Below are 17,126 nucleotides of genomic sequence, written 5' to 3'. Positions count from 1 at the left end.
TCAGTGGGTCCCTAGACATGAAAAATCACAAAGGTGCTCGTTCGCCATAGTGCCACGAATGGTGCAATGGCCAAATCAAATATGGCCGCCATCGGCTATAATGAAAAGCCAACTTTTTTGTATATGCACATGCAATACTTCCATTCTGACTAATTGGGGTGTGGGGAATTCATTTGTTTTGATCATTTTGGATGATCTTGACCTTGAAAGGTCATGGTTATGGTAATTTTGCTATTCCGAAAACCATGGCCATAACTTGGCCATTGTTAGGAGTAAAAACAGGTGCAATCCATCCATACTATAATTAGAGAGAGAGGTCAGTCAGAAGGTCAGTCACACAATGCATTATCTATTCACTCGCTTCAGCGACTGATCTCAAATTTAACATGGCATTGGCCATTAGCATTATACACACGGTGACGGAGCCCGAATTTAATTTTTCCCGAATTCAAGCTATTTATTAGCGTTTCTTCTCTCTACAGCTCTACAGCCTGTTGTCAGGGTTACGGTCCGTTCCTCCAGGAAAAATTAATGTTCCCTAGCCTCAGGCCAGCTACAGCCAGTGCAGCGCCACGCTTGATTGCGCAATTTGCGCTTTACTAGTGCAAAAACTCAGTTAATTAAATTCACACAGTGGCTGAGTGACTGAGTGAGTGTCTATGTTGGTGCAGACTGCAGAGCCGAGCGCTGCGCCGCTACCGCTGTGTTAACTGGCCTGGCTCAGTAGTAACAAGACACCAGTGCAGCTGCAGCACACATTCCAGAGAGACACACCCCCCTGACACACACACACACACACACCAGCACATGCAGAGCCTTGAGCAACGGGACAGACAGTGGAGTGGAGGAGAGAGAGAGAGAGAGAGAAAGCCGGCGTCAGATGGATGGATGGATGTCATGTCTGTCTGACTATTAGCTAGCTTGTAAACGTTAATATGGAGAAACAGACAAAGAAAATTAAGAGGAAATGTGGTGCTGCAAGGGAGAGAGAAAGAAAAAGAAAGGCCCTTGAGGAGGAAGGGTCGAAATGTCATAAACTGACCGACATGTTCAAAGCCCCCACCGTGACTTCTGACGATGCTCCCACAGCAACAACAAGTACAAGTAAGTTGTTGTTAAACACACACTGCTGGACTGGTTGGTTCTCAACTCAAGTTTCCCTACATACATGTGGATTGACCTTTACTTGTAAGTAACATAGTATGTATATTGCATTGATGTGGTCTTTGTAGTTGTGTCACCACTCAGTCCAAACAATCATAAAAGCTAGTTAATAGGCCTAGATAAAATATATCATGTCATGTGCTGCTGCTACTTTAATGACAATTGTTACATGATGGTTAATAGGCTAGATGCTGCTAGGCTAGGCCTACTCTGCCAGCCAGCCTGTAGACATTGTACTATGGAATAAGTTTTTGGCCATGTTTCCTAAAGGTGGATACCAGTGCTGGGGCTTCAGCAGGACAGCCCAGTGCTAGCTCAGGTATGATAGTCTGGATGTTATCATTCTAAAAACACCCCAAATAAGTCCTTTTACAGTCGTGTTTACGTCAGAGGTCCTTGGTATTCAATTCATTCATGGACATTGTTAGGACAGAATATATATAGGACAGAAGGACACACTATGGTGAGGATAGAGAATGATTAGAGAACAGAAAAGTACTGGGATGTAGGACTCTGTGGGGCATGGTGGTTGTTTAATAGAGTGTTGTTGTGTGACTGTCATTTTAATAGTGTTGTTGTGTGACTGTCATTTTAATAGTGTTATTGTGTGACTCAGTTTAAGAGTGCCGTCGTGTGACTGTCAATCTATATGGCATATAGCTCGCGCACACCGTCACGCCCTCGAGCAAATGTGGCCTGGTGAGCAAATGTGGCCTGGATGGTTGTATATGATTCCCTCTCAGATTTTGGGTCCCACTCCGGCCCTGATTGTGATGCTCCCACATATTCTCACGCACGCACCAGTTACAGTTACTTTCCCCATAAGCCACACTCTGCACATATTTTGCAGCACATATCTTCGAACGGGTAAGGTCTAGTAGCTCTAATTCAACTAATTCTGACATGTACAATTCATTTTTGATATTATTTGACAATTTAGGATCATCATCTCTTTGAAATATCAATGTCATTTTTCAAAAACGATTTTGTTCTTTACTAGCACTTTTATTGTATTTTTTCATAATGGTTAGTTTTATTTATAACAAAAGACATACAACTGAGAAGTATAACAATTATAAATATCCCCCTTTAACTTTGATTTACAAATAAACTAAATTGTAAACAATAACAATCTCACTCAAAGTGTACCATATTGTGATTAGTGTGATGTGTTTTTACAGGATGGATTTTCCATTGTTCCATGGCAGGATCCATCAGCACGGCAGTCATATCATATCATATCATATATAATTAATATTATTATGTAATATATATATATATAATATCGTAGTGTCACACTTGCCTGAACACTTTCATATTGTGACAAGGCTGTGGTAAGGGCTTCAGACATGGCAGGAGAGTATTAAAGTCAAAGTGCTCCTTCCATACATGTTCCATTGGTTCTAGTCTTGTCTCAGGTTCCTTGGCTGTTGCAAGCACTTGTCAAGCCCTATGCACCAGAAATGTGCCTTGTTGGTCTCAGTAGTTGTACTTGACCTTCTCTGTGTCTTGTTCTGTCAAGGTCTTTGCTTCTCCAAAATGTGTTAGATATTGTACTTGGTCAGAAGCCATAGCTGCATGTTTAGTCCACAACTGCCACATGCAGTCACATCCAGTCTCCAAGGCATAATTGCCTTGATCATTGAGGCGTTGTGTGCTTGTAGATCGGCTGTTTTCGCTAGTTTTTTGCGACAGTCTTGTATGATGAAGCAGGGCTTTGCTTTACCAAAAGACGTACACATTTGAAACTTGGAGATACGAGGTTTCTGCCCGACAGTGATGATATTTTAGTGATTATGTTGCGAGGAAAACATTGAGATAACAGCCATTTTGGTTAGAACTGGCTGAAAATAACTTTGTACTTCAAGTTTAAAATATTTTTTCAAGTGTCCAAATATTATCAAATTATCTCGTGGCACCCCTGGGCTGCCGTCACGGCCCTGTGTCTTTAGAACTTGTGTTCCCTGAAGAAATGATCGGTGCAAAGATTTTGTTAAAGCGTGCTCAGGACTTGTGTATGCATTCTGACAAGCCCCATTGTAGGAGGCCGGTGACTTTTACTAATATTGATGTAGAACAGTTTGCTCTTAACAATTCTGCTGCCATTTTAAACATAGCTGTAGTAAGCAGCTGCCAAATTGTCCTTACCTTTTAATGTGGGCAAGTGCACGCATAGTGCATGATCTGTGCGCGACTCATGTAGTAGACCGGTAGACAAGATGACAGCTTTCGAATAAAAAAAAATCCATTGGAATGACAAATCCGTTGCCAGGCAGTATCCTGCTGAATCCGCCAGTATTTACATAAGAAAACATTGGAAACAGCCAGCTGTGCGCTATGGTAACACGTGGGCACGTTCGCGCACATATCAGACGATATGTGCGCGGATCATATGCCAGGCGGGTAGAGGAATCAAACAGCTACCAAATAAAAAAAAACACGTGAAAAAAAAAAAACATTCTATGGCCGTGCAGCTCCTTCCTTTGTTTACAAGGAAAACATATGGGCCGGGAGCTATGATTGGCTTTCAGACCGGATATGGAAACCTAGATCCGGTCTAAACAGGAAATACGACAGGATACAGTTAGGAGGCGGGCCTAAAGTCTCCGAAGCGGCTATATACAGCGACCATACTTTTAATCGTTTCATAATGATTAAAGCTAATTAAATCTTCGGGCTCCTCGGGCATCGCAGAGAGGTACAGCGGGAAATCTCCGGTTTCTACGGGGATCGCGGGAAATTAGTTAACACACATTCACTGGAAACACCCGTCATCACCTCTGGCCAGAACGTTGATGATATGGCTGTGGTTTGCTGAATCTTTGTATAACTGTGCTGCCCAGAGCAGACTGTAAGCCCCAGAGCCCTGCCACACAACCCACCCGTTGGCAGCGAATATTGGAGTGTGGTGATGCAAAAATGCTGTGGCAAGCTAGTGATTGGAAGGGTGAGTTTTCCTCTTCCCCTCGACAAGAGATGCATTCTGAAGGTGACTTTCAAGAACATATGGAGAGGCTGCTGTTGGTGAGGGAGACAACCTAATATATATGGAGGACTATAATGTCAACATGCCACCTCTAGATGACCCTGTCACAATTGCAGAAGCCCAACATGTGATTGACCACCAGCTAAAGGCTGGAAAAGGAGCAGGACCTGATGGTGTGAGCCCAGGTGTGTTCAAACTTCTGCCAGGGGAATGGGTGATGTTTCTATGTACACTCATGAACTCCATATTTCTAACTGGTTATCCGATGAACTGGGCTAGATTGATCATGTTATTCAAGAAAGGTAACCGACTTGATTGTGACAATTATCGGGGCATAAGTGTGATCAATTTGCAGCCAAGGTGTATGACTGTGTGCTTAACAATTTGCTGCCATTTTAAACATAGCTGTAGTAAGCAGCTGCCAAATTGTCCTTACCTTTTAACGTGGGCACGTGTACGCATAGTGCATGATCTGTGCGCGACTCATGTAGTAGACTGGTAGACAAGATGACAGCTTTCGAAAAAAAAGAAAATCCATTGGAATAGACAAATCCGTTGCCAGGCTGTTACCCCTGCTGTAGCCTCCGGTGTTACATAAGAAAACATTGGAAACGGCCAGCTGTGCGCTATGGTAACACGTGGACAGGCGGGTAGAGGAATCAAACGGCTACCAAATAATAAAAAAACGCGTGAAAAAAGACGATGAAATGACTGTGCTGCTCCTTCCTCTGTTTACAATGTATACAGATGGGACGGAAGCTACGATTGGGCCTTGGACAGGATACGGAAACATAGATCCGATCAGAACCGGAAATACGGCAGGATACACTTAGGAGGCGGGCCTAAGACTCCGAAAGGGCTATATACAGCGATCATACTTTTAATTGTTTCATAATGATTAAAGCTAATTACATTTCCGGGAACGACGGGCATCGCAGCGTGGTACAGCGGGAAATCAACGGTTTCGATGGGGATCGCGGGAAATGAGTTAAACTTTTTCTATTTTAAAACCTTTTTTTGGGGTCCCACTGGCACCTTCTATCCTCACAAAGTCCTATTTCTGAACATTGTGTCTTTCTCTGGTTTTGGGAAGACAGAGATGAAAAGCTTTCCACGGGTTCTCAGAACAGTGCTGTTCTGAGAGTTGATCCGTGTGACGTCACACGGATTCCCGTTTTTTTTTTCAGAGTAAAAAAAAAAATGTTTTTCAAAAATGTTTTTTTTATTTTTTTTTTCAAAAACTTTCAAAAACTTTTTTTTTCAAAAAACTTTTTTTTTCAAAAAACTTTTTTCAAAAACTTTTTTTTCAAAAAACTTTTTTTTTCAAAAACTTTTTTTCAAAAAACTTTTTTTTTCAAAAACTTTTTTTCAAAAAACTTTTCTTTTTTTTTCTCAAACTTTTTTTTTTCAAAACGTTTTTCTTTTTTTTACTTTTTTTTTATACATAAATACAATGGGGTTGATTGTCTAATGTAGATTAACTTTCTGTAATGTCTGGTCTAGCAACGGTCGCCCTGTGTCATTTGACAGTAGGCCTATAACATACAACATAGGCCTACAGTAGGCTATAATCAGAGCTGCAACATTATCCTATTTTTGTATTGGCCCAATGTTAACATTATTTGTTGTCAACGTGGGGTCCGGGGAGGAGTGAAGAGGAGGGGAGGGGGGAGGGGTGGAAAAACCCCACTAGATGCGCCCCTGAGCAAACAGAGGCCGTTTTGGTATTGCAGCTGGAGAGCCTCATTATAGTAGAGCTAGAACAAACAAAAAGAATGGTCAGAGTGTTTGTTGAGGGTTAAAACCTGTCTAAGACTCAATTTTGAGCATATATTTATACAAAAAATACAGTTTTAAAAGCATGGTGTAGGCCCTTTAAAAAAAGACTGATGTCCTGGTATAAGCCATTCTGAGAGCAGGCAGGAGATCAACCTAAAAGAAGCTGCATAGAACACGTTGTGGCACTCAGGCTTATCATTGGACATTGTGTCAGAAACAAGCTGCAACTGTATGTTGCCTTTATAGACTTTTCCAAAGCTTATGACAGGCTCCCAAGAGGAAAACTGTTCAAAGTCTTAAAGAGCCTGGGATGTGGAGTTACTATGATCTTGGCCTTGATGTCAATGTACAGTGTGACAACGAGTATTATTATAGTATTATTATATTGTAGTATTATAGTATTATAGTTATGTATTATCTGCTTATTGTAAGTCGTTTTGGATTAAAAGCGTCTGCTAAATGCATAAAACTGTAAAACTGAGTATCATGGGCTATCATTTAAAGGTGATACACCATGCATTTAAAAATTATTTATGTCATATTGTTTATGTCCCAACAACGTTTTTCAAAAGGTTTGAGGCTAAATTACCACTCCTGAATCGAGAGCCTCTCTCATTTTTGAATGGCTCTCAGAGCATTTCAGCTGCAGTACCACCTTTGGCCTGAAAATATGGTCCAATTTATGTTATAATTGATGTTAAAGCAGTGTATGCTGTAGGAGGGGCGTGGCTATCTTGTGAAGATTTTGATTCAACACTTCTTCTTTGTGTGCTTTATTTTCGGCAAGCTCAAGACAATGTCCCAAGAATCCCTGCGGTTGCACGTGACCGTTGGCAGCCAATAGCATTCCTATGGTACCATTAAAAGAATGATGGTGCCTATGGTACCATTAAAACAATGATGGTGGCAGCCAATAGCATTCCTCTGGTACCATTAAAACAATGATGGTGGCAGCCAATAGCATTCCTCTGGTACCATTAAAACAATGATGGTGGCAGCCAATAGCATTCCTCTGGTACCATTAAAACAATGATGGTGGCAGCCAATAGCATTCCTCTGGTACCATTAAAACAATGATGGTGGCAGCCAATAGCATTCTTCTGGTACCATTAAAACAATGATGGTGGCAACCAATAGCATTCCTTTTGTACCATTAAAACAATGATGGTGGCAGCCAATAGCATTCCTCTGGTACCATTAAAACAATGATGGTGGCAGCCAATAGCATTCCTATGGTACCATTAAAACAATGATGGTGGCAGCCAATAGCATTCCTCTGGTACCATTAAAACAATGATGGTGACAGCCAATAGCATTCCTCTGGTACCATTAAAACAATGATGGTGACAGCCAATAGCATTCCTCTGGTACCATTAAAACAATGATGGTGACAGCCAATAGCATTCCTCCATTAAAACAATGATGGTGGCACCCAAACAAAGGCAAAGAAACGCATCATAATGGCTCTGACAGAAACCAATGTGTCATGTGACCGTTCCCACCGTCCATATGATTTAAGGTCTATGTATAAAACAGTATTTTGTGTAAAACCTCTGGAAGTGTAGTATAACAGTATAAGTGTAGTTTAAACCCTCACCAGTAGGTGGCAGTATAAGTGTAGTATAAAACAGTATAAGTGTAGTATAAAACCTCATTATGAGTGTAGTTTAAACCCTCACCAGTAGGTGGCAGTACAAGTGTTTAAAACCTCATTATGAGTGTAGTTTAAACCCTCACCAGTAGGTGGCAGTACAAGTGTTTAAAACCTCATTATAAGTGTAGTTTAAACCCTCACCAGTAGGTGGCAGTACAAGTGTTTAAAACCTCATTATAAGTGTAGTTTAAACCCTCACCAGTAGGTGGCAGTACAAGTGTTTAAAACCTCATTATAAGTGTAGTTTAAACCCTCACCAGTAGGTGGCAGTACAAGTGTTTAAAACCTCATTATAAGTGTAGTTTAAACCCTCACCAGTAGGTGGCAGTACAAGTGTTTAAAACCTCATTATAAGTGTAGTTTAAACCCTCACCAGTAGGTGGCAGTACAAGTGTTTAAAACCTCATTATAAGTGTAGTTTAAACCCTCACCACAAGGGGCAGTATAAGTGTAGTATAAAACCTCATTATGAGTGTAGTTTAAACCCTCACCACAAGGGGCAGTATACGTGTAGTATAAAACCTCATTATGAGTGTAGTTTAAACCCTCACCAGTAGGTGGCAGTACAACTCACCAGACAGTCTTCTCTGCCGGGGGCGGGGCTTGTCTGTCGACACACGTCCACCCTCAGGGTCTTCCGCCGCAGTGCATTGTGGGAAATGTGCACAGCGAACACCTCGTTCACCGCCACGGCGTTCCCTCGGGCGAGCGAGCCGCGGGTTCTGAACAGACAACCCTCCGATGAGCAAGGCAGCACCGCCACGCGCACATAGCTGGGGAAACAAGGTCACAGGTCAAATAACTGAGCTGTTCCACTAAAAGTCGAACGAAATAATTACTATTTACCATTTAGAGCAAGTAGGGAGTTGTAGTTCTAATGGAAGCTAGGGAGTGAGTCTGTAGTTCTAATGGAAGCTAGGGAGTGAGTCTGTAGTTCTAATGGAAGCTAGGGAGTGAGTCTGTAGTTCTAATGGAAGCTAGGGAGTGAGATAGGGAGTGTGATCCTCCCACAAACAGAGGGCGCTAACATCAGATCTTACATAGTGTGATCCTCTAGAGGGCGCTAACATCAGATCTTACATAGTGTGATCCTCTAGAGGGCGCTAACATCAGATCTTACATAGTGTGATCCTCTAGAGGGCGCTAACATCAGATCTTACATAGTGTGGTCCTACCACAGACAGAGGGCGCTAACATCAGATCTTACATAGTGTGGTCCTACCACAGACAGAGGGCGCTAACATCAGATCTTACATAGTGTGATCCTCTAGAGGGCGCTAACATCAGATATTACATAGTGTGATCCTCTAGAGGGCGCTAACATCAGATCTTACATAGTGTGATCCTCTAGAGGGCGCTAACATCAGATCTTACATAGTGTGATCCTCCGACAGATAGAGGGCGCTAACATCAGATCTTACATAGTGTGATCATCTAGAGGGCGCTAACATCAGATCTTACATAGTGTGATCCTCTAACATCAGATGTTACATAGTGTGATCCTCTAACATCAGATCTTACATAGTGTGGTAACATCAGATCTTACATAGTGTGGTAACATCAGATCTTACATAGTGTGATCCTCTAACATCAGATGTTACATAGTGTGATCCTCTAACATCAGATCTTACATAGTGTGATCCTCTAGAGGGCGCTAACATCAGATCTTACATAGTGTGATCATTTAGAGGGCGCTAACATCAGATCTTACATAGTGTGATCCTCCGACAGATAGAGGGCGCTAACATCAGATCTTACATAGTGTGATCCTCTAGAGGGCGCTAACATCAGATCTTACATAGTGTGATCCTCTAGAGGGCGCTAACATCAGATATTACATAGTGTGATCCTCTAGAGGGCGCTAACATCAGATCTTACATAGTGTGATCCTCTAGAGGGCGCTAACATCAGATCTTACATAGTGTGGTCCTCCGACAGATAGAGGGCGCTAACATCAGATCTTACATAGTGTGATCCTCTAACATCAGATCTTACATAGTGTGATCCTCTAACATCAGATTTTACATAGTGTGATCCTCTAGAGGGCGCTAACATCAGATCGTACATAGTGTGATCCTCTAGAGGGCGCTAACATCAGATCTTACATAGTGTGATCCTCTAGAGGGCGCTAACATCAGATCTTACATAGTGTGATCCTCTAGAGGGCGCTAACATCAGATCTTACATAGTGTGATCCTCTAACATCAGATCTTACATAGTGTGGTCCTCTAGAGGGCGCTAACATCAGATCTTACATAGTGTGGTAACATCAGATCTTACATAGTGTGGTCCTCTAGAGAGCGCTAACATCAGATCTTACATAGTGTGGTAACATCAGATCTTACATAGTGTGGTAACATCAGATCTTACATAGTGTGATCCTCCGACAGATAGAGGGCGCTAACAGATCTTACATAGTGTGGTAACATCAGATCTTACATAGTGTGGTAACATCAGATCTTACATAGTGTGGTAACATCAGATCTTACATAGTGTGCTAACATCAGATCTTACATAGTGTGGTAACATCAGATCTTACATAGTGTGATCCTCCGACAGATAGAGGGCGCTAACATCAGATCTTACATAGTGTGATCCTCTAACATCAGATCTTACATAGTGTGATCCTCTAACATCAGATCTTACATAGTGTGATCCTCTAGAGGGCGCTAACATCAGATCTTACATAGTGTGGTAACATCAGATCTTACATAGTGTGATCCTCTAGTTGGCGCTAACATCAGATCTTACATAGTGTGGTAACATCAGATCTTACATAGTGTGGTATTCCGACAGATAGAGGGCGCTAACATCAGATCGTGGTAACATCAGATCTTATATAGTGTGGTAACATCAGATCTTACATAGTGTGGTCCTCCGACAGATAGAGGGTGCTAACAGATCTTACATAGTGTGATCCTCCGACAGATAGAGGGCGCTAACAGATCTTACATAGTGTGGTAACTTCAGATCTTACATAGTGTGATCCTCTAACATCAGATCTTACATAGTGTGGTAACATCAGATCTTACATAGTGTGGTAACATCAGATCTTACATAGTGTGGTAACATCAGATCTTACATAGTGTGATCCTCTAGAGGGCGCTAACATCAGATCTTATATAGTGTGGTAACATCAGATCTTACATAGTGTGATCCTCTAGCGGGCGCTAACATCAGATCTTATATAGTGTGGTAACATCAGATCTTACATAGTGTGATCCTCTAGAGGGCGCTAACATCAGATCTTATATAGTGTGGTAACATCAGATCTTATATAGTGTGGTAACATCAGATCTTACATAGTGTGATCCTCTAGAGGGCGCTAACATCAGATCTTATATAGTGTGGTAACATCAGATCTTACATAGTGTGATCCTCTAGAGGGCGCTAACATCAGATCTTATATAGTGTGGTAACATCAGATCTTACATAGTGTGATCCTCTAGAGGGCGCTAACATCAGATCTTATATAGTGTGGTAACATCAGATCTTACATAGTGTGGTAACATCAGATCTTACATAGTGTGGTCCTCCGACAGATAGAGGGTGCTAACAGATCTTACATAGTGTGGTAACATCAGATCTTACATAGTGTGGTCCTCCCACAGATAGAGGGTGCTAACAGATCTTACATAGTGTGGTCCTCCGACAGATAGAGGGTGCTAACAGATCTTACATAGTGTGGTAACATCAGATCTTACATAGTGTGGTCCTCCGACAGATAGAGGGTGCTAACAGATCTTACATAGTGTGGTAACATCAGATCTTACATAGTGTGGTCCTCCGACAGATAGAGGGTGCTAACAGATCTTACATAGTGTGGTCCTCCCACAGATAGAGGGCGCTAACAGATCTTACATAGTGTGGTCCTCCGACAGACAGAGGGTGGTAACAGATCTTACATAGTGTGGTCCTCCGACAGATAGAGGGCGCTAACGTTGTGCAGCTGTGTGATGGACACGCTGAGGCGCTGCTCTTTGCTCTGGTAGCGCAAGCCCAGGTGCATTCTGGGAGAGCTGTCGTCATAGCAACCCTGTAACACATCTGCAGCCAGGCCCGGCCTGTACACATGCACACACACACACACACACACACACACACACACACACACACACACACACACACACACACACACACACACACACACACACACACACACACACACACACACACACATGCATGCACGTGCACACACACGCATGCACGCACGCACGCACGCACACACACACACACACATACACATACACGCACGCACGCACACACACACACATACACATACACATACACGCACGCACACAGAGAACAATCGTTAGGTAAAGCCCCGCCCACCTGCGTTCTGACTGCTCATTTATAGATCTACTATAGCTTACGTTTATAGATCTACTCTACCTGCATTCTGACGGCTCATAGACGCCTCATAGATCTACTATATATATATATATATAGATCTACTATGTTTATATATCTACTATATATATAGATCTACTATATATATATATATCTACTATGTTTATAGATCTACTATATATATATATATATATAGATCTACTATGTTTATAGATCTACTATGTTTATAGATCTACTATATATAGATCTACTATATATATATATATATCTACTATATATAGATCTACTATGTTTATAGATCTACTATATTTAGAGATATATAGATCCTCTCTACCTGCGTTCTGACGGCTCATAGACTCTGCAGTCTCTTTATAGATCTAATATATTTATAGATCTACTATATTTATAGATCTATAGATCCACTCTACCTGCGTTCTGATGACTCATAGACGCCGCTGTCTCCGGCCACCGATTCGTCGGACACCGCCGAGGACACGCCCATATTCTTAGGCTCCGCCCCGTTCCCTGGAAAGACTTATTATTTAGATATAGTACAGTAATTATGATAGTACAGTAAATACATGATAGTACAGTAATTATGATAGTACAGTAAATACATGATAGTACAGTATTTATGATAGTACAGTAAATACATGATAGTAGAGGTCTGCGCGGGACTGATTTATTGAACCCGCTCCCGCCCGCTCCCGCCTGATTTCTGCCGACTCCTGCCCGCGCCGCCAATGATTTCATTTTTGACCGCCCGCTGTAATTTCCTCTCCGCCGCTCCCACCCGCGACAAACAAATTATGTGAATTTTGACCCGCGGCGCACATCGCAGAACGTCCAACAGCCTCCCTCCCAAGAAGGCACATTGAAATGAGATCCAAAACCATTACCAAACAAAAAAGTGTGCCGTGTGCGCCATGCGAGGAGCATATTTGACGGACTGACAGTTGGTGAGAACAAATGAGAGAAAGAGAGAGAGAGAGAGGGAGAGGGCAAGCGAGGGAGCCACGGCACGGAGTGAGAGAGCAAGAGGCGAGAGAGAGAGAGAGAGAGAGAGAGAGAGAGAACTTGGCGAGAGACTCCAGTCCACGTACTGTATCAATGTGGGTGCGTTGTCCTCACTCAGCAGGGAGAATTGCGTTCTCTATTCACATCTTGACTTGCTAAAGAAGGCACGTTGACGTTTGTATAATCCATTGAGATCCAAAACCAACAGGACTAGTGTACGACTGTACGTGCGCGAGAGAGGAGCATTTGTGAGGTTGTTAACAGAGGTAAAGTGTTTATATTGCGATTGGACATAGGCGATGGGACTATATTATAATAAATAGTTGTTATTTAGGCTAAATAGTGAGTGACAATGCCGCCGCAAATATCTGCCCACCGGTTAGCCGTTAACAGACGAGAGAGGGAGGGAGGGGGAGTTAGAGAGCGAGAGAGAGAAAGAGAAATTCCATGTGTTGTGGGTCCATGCGTTCTCCTCAGGCGCTCAGCAGGGGAAGTTACATTGATTCTCTACATATTCACATCTTGCTAAAGTATAGATAAAAGCTTATTGCGGGAGAGTGCGGGATTTTGCGGCACCGCCGAGTTTATTTTGACCGCCCGTCCCCTCCCGCAGGGATTAAACTACCGCCCGCGCCGCAATATATGGTGACGGGTCCTGCAGGTCCCGCGGGAGCGCGCTCCCGATGCAGGGCTCTACATGATAGTACAGCAAATACATGATAGTACAGTAAATAAATGATAGTACAGTATGATAGTACAGTAAATAAATGATAGTACAGTATGATAGTACAGTAAATAAATGATAGTACAGTATGATAGTACAGTAAATAAATGATAGTACAGTCTGTCTTGTGTAAACATGGAACATTTGGTTCCATTTGTACCCTCTCAGAGTTAAAGGTATACTGAGGATTTAACAGTGAGTGAAAAGTGAAAACATTGAATGTGTTGCATAACGCTGACATAACACACACACACACACACACACACACGCGCACAGTCACACGCGCACACACACACACACACACACACACACACACACACACACACACACACACACACACACACACACACACACACACACACACACACACACATTAGTAGCAGGTGTAATTGGAGCCTCCTCTCCTGTCAAACAGTCAGGTTACAGGTGTGTGTGTGTGTGTGTGTGTGTGTGTGTGTGTGTGTGTGTGTGTGTGTGTGTGTGTGTGTGTGTGTGTGTGTGTGTGTGTGTGTGTGTGTGTGTGTGTGTGTGTGTCAGACAGTCAGGTTACAGGTATGAGCTTAAATTCCTGAAGAGCTTTCTTTGGACACACACACACACACACACACACACACACACACACACACACACACACACACACACACACACACACACACACACAGGCTCTGTGCGCGCTGCGTGTATCCATTATATGTCCGTTCACGCAGAGAAGAAAAAATACAACCCGGCGGGTTGTATTTTTGTTGTTGAACCCGCGATGATCTGTGTGTAAGTTATGGTCCATAGAAAACACATGATCTGTGTGTAAGTTATGGTCCATAGAAAACACATGATCTGTGTGTAAGTTATGGTCCATAGAAAACACATGATCTGTGTGTAAGTTATGGTCCATAGAAAACACATGATCTGTGTGTAAGTTATGGTCCATAGAAAACATGATGATCTGTGTGTAAGTTATGGTCCATAGAAAACACATGATCTGTGTGTAAGTTATGGTCCATAGAAAACATGATGATCTGTGTGTAAGTTATAGTCCATAGAAAACACATGATCTGTGTGTAAGTTATGGTCCATAGAAAACACATGATCTGTGTGTAAGTTATGGTCCATAGAAAACACATGATCTGTGTGTAAGTTATGGTCCATAGAAAACACATGATCTGTGTGTAAGTTATGGTCCATAGAAAACACATGATCTGTGTGTAAGTTATGGTCCATAGAAAACATGATGATCTGTGTGTAAGTTATGGTCCATAGAAAACACATGATCTGTGTGTAAGTTATGGTCCATAGAAAACACATGATCTGTGTGTAAGTTATGGTCCATAGAAAACATGATGATCTGTGTGTAAGTTATAGTCCATAGAAAACATGATGATCTGTGTGTAAGTTATGGTCCATAGAAAACATGATGATCTGTGTGTAAGTTATGGTCCATAGAAAACACATGATCTGTGTGTAAGTTATGGTCCATAGAAAACATGATGATCTGTGTGTAAGTTATAGTCCATAGAAAACACATGATCTGTGTGTAAGTTATGGTCCATAGAAAACATGATGATCTGTGTGTAAGTTATGGTCCATAGAAAACATGATGATCTGTGTGTAAGTTATGGTCCATAGAAAACATGATGATCTGTGTGTAAGCTACGGTCAGTAGAAAAACTAGAATGCATTTCACTGTTCTTCACACAGTAAGGGTGTAGAATGCATTTCACTGTTCTTCACACAGTAAGGGTGTAGAATGCATTTCACTGTTCTTCACACAGTAAGGGTGTAGAATGCATTTCACTGTTCTTCACACAGTAAGGGTGTAGAATGCATTTCACCGTTCTTCACACAGTAAGGGTGTAGAATGCATTTCACTGTTCTTCACACAGTAAGGGTGTAGAATGCATTTCACTGTTCTGTCAAACACAGTAAGGGTCAGAGGTCGCGCTAGGATTTTTAACAGCCGGTCACCGTGACCGGCATGATTAAAATTTATCGGACATCTGATAAAAATACCGGACATAATAATTGTAATGCATGGATGACAAGCAGGTGCAAAAACATAGCCAAAAACAACAGTTTAAATCCTGTTGTATAGTTGGGACTGAACAAATTGAATGTAAAGGAGTAGTAGGCTGTACAAAAAACATACAGCTTCATCTTGCATAAGGGAATTAATTTATATTGGACTATTCTCGCGCAGGCTCAGGCTGTGTGTTTGCACGCATACTGCATGGTTTCATAACAAGTTGTTTCTGTTGCATCGAGGCTAACACATGTACAGAATAATGAGAAATATTCTGAAAGTGGGGTCTGCGCAAATGTTTCATAGGTTGATAGATTCATCTGTCCAGAAATTAATCAATTATAGTACTCACTGCTATGGTCGAGTGGTCACGATAGTGCGTCCATGCATCTCTGTTATGCAACTTTGGGAAGGTTGTAAAGGCTTTGGTGGTGATCTTGTACAGTTTCCATAACATCTCCTCATAAAGAACTTAATCGAGTGTACAGTGTTTTTTTTATATGGGTTGTTAGTTGTCCTGCGTGCCTTCCATAATTCCCATGGGTTCACAGTGCGCATTGCAAGATGAACTGAAATGGACTGCTGTCTTCTCTCTCCCCCCAGCGCCCCCGTTCGCAAATTAATGTAGGCTAAACAGTTCTGATAATACTACTTATTTTGACTGTCCATTCATCATGTATAACTTAAACTGCGCGGGGTATTCCAAACCAATGCAGCTCACAGACTTTAGCGACATCATAACAAACCGACAACTAGGGCCAACCCAGCAACAACTATCATTTCCTGTCTTACCTTCACAATAAAGTGTCTACCGCTTACCTCCCAATGCAGCTTATTTCACATAGGTTATTATTAACAGGAAAAAGTGTAGCTTAACCCGTGTGTTTTTGTGCAACCAAACTAACGTGCATGTGAGAGAGTGATGAGGGAGAGAGAGAGAGAGAGAGAGAGAGACAGACATTGAGAAAGAGAGAGAGAGAGAGAGAGAGGGATTTGCGGTGACATTAATGAACTGCCGTGTCATTTTCAATCGGTCCTTATGTCTGATGAGGTTTATATTTCCCGGTCTTTGTCATTAAAAATCGGTCAAATCCGGCAATTCCCGGTCTAACGCAATCTCTGGTAAGGGTGTAAGCTCACAACACCTCGCTTGTAGATCTGCTATGTTCAGCAAAGACATTTGGTGTAGAGGGTAAAAAGAGAAGACTGTATAGAAATCAGGGGCGGAGGTTGTGGTTTGGCAGCCAAGGAGTGTGTGTGCAAAGTTTGGCATGGATGGGGCGGTGGCGAAGATAAGAGTAGGGGCAAAAGTGTGACGTGACGTGACGTGACGGACAGACGAAGGGACTGACTGGTCGCGACTGAAGACTCACCTTTTCAGACTCCACCTAAACCCTTAGCACTACAGAAAAAAATCAATGACCACACATGAAGC

The 17,126-nt window shown here is 42.2% G+C and overlaps 1 protein-coding gene across 1 annotated transcript in view; it reads right to left on the bottom strand.

The window, feature by feature from the left end:
- Positions 1–8,157: 8,157 nt before the first annotated feature.
- LOC308304977 (protein KIBRA-like) overlaps positions 8,158–17,126 on the bottom strand; it is a gene marked incomplete at its 3' end in the record, with an annotated part of 66,604 nt that continues 57,635 nt past the window's right edge. Inside the window, exons 15-17 of the mRNA XM_080749601.1 lie at positions 12,362–12,458; positions 11,489–11,647; positions 8,158–8,356 (exon numbers count right to left, since the gene is read on the bottom strand). Of these exons, the coding sequence (XP_080605727.1) occupies positions 8,158–8,356; positions 11,489–11,647; positions 12,362–12,458 (455 nt within the window). The remainder of the gene's footprint in view (positions 8,357–11,488; positions 11,648–12,361; positions 12,459–17,126) is intronic.

This window comes from Nannobrachium achirus, assembly GCF_963921795.1.
Source record: "Nannobrachium achirus genome assembly, chromosome: 19".
Taxonomy (NCBI): domain Eukaryota; kingdom Metazoa; phylum Chordata; class Actinopteri; order Myctophiformes; family Myctophidae; genus Nannobrachium; species Nannobrachium achirus.
The sequence above is the reverse complement of the archived record's forward strand: the minus strand, read 5'-3'. Positions and strand labels throughout refer to the sequence as shown.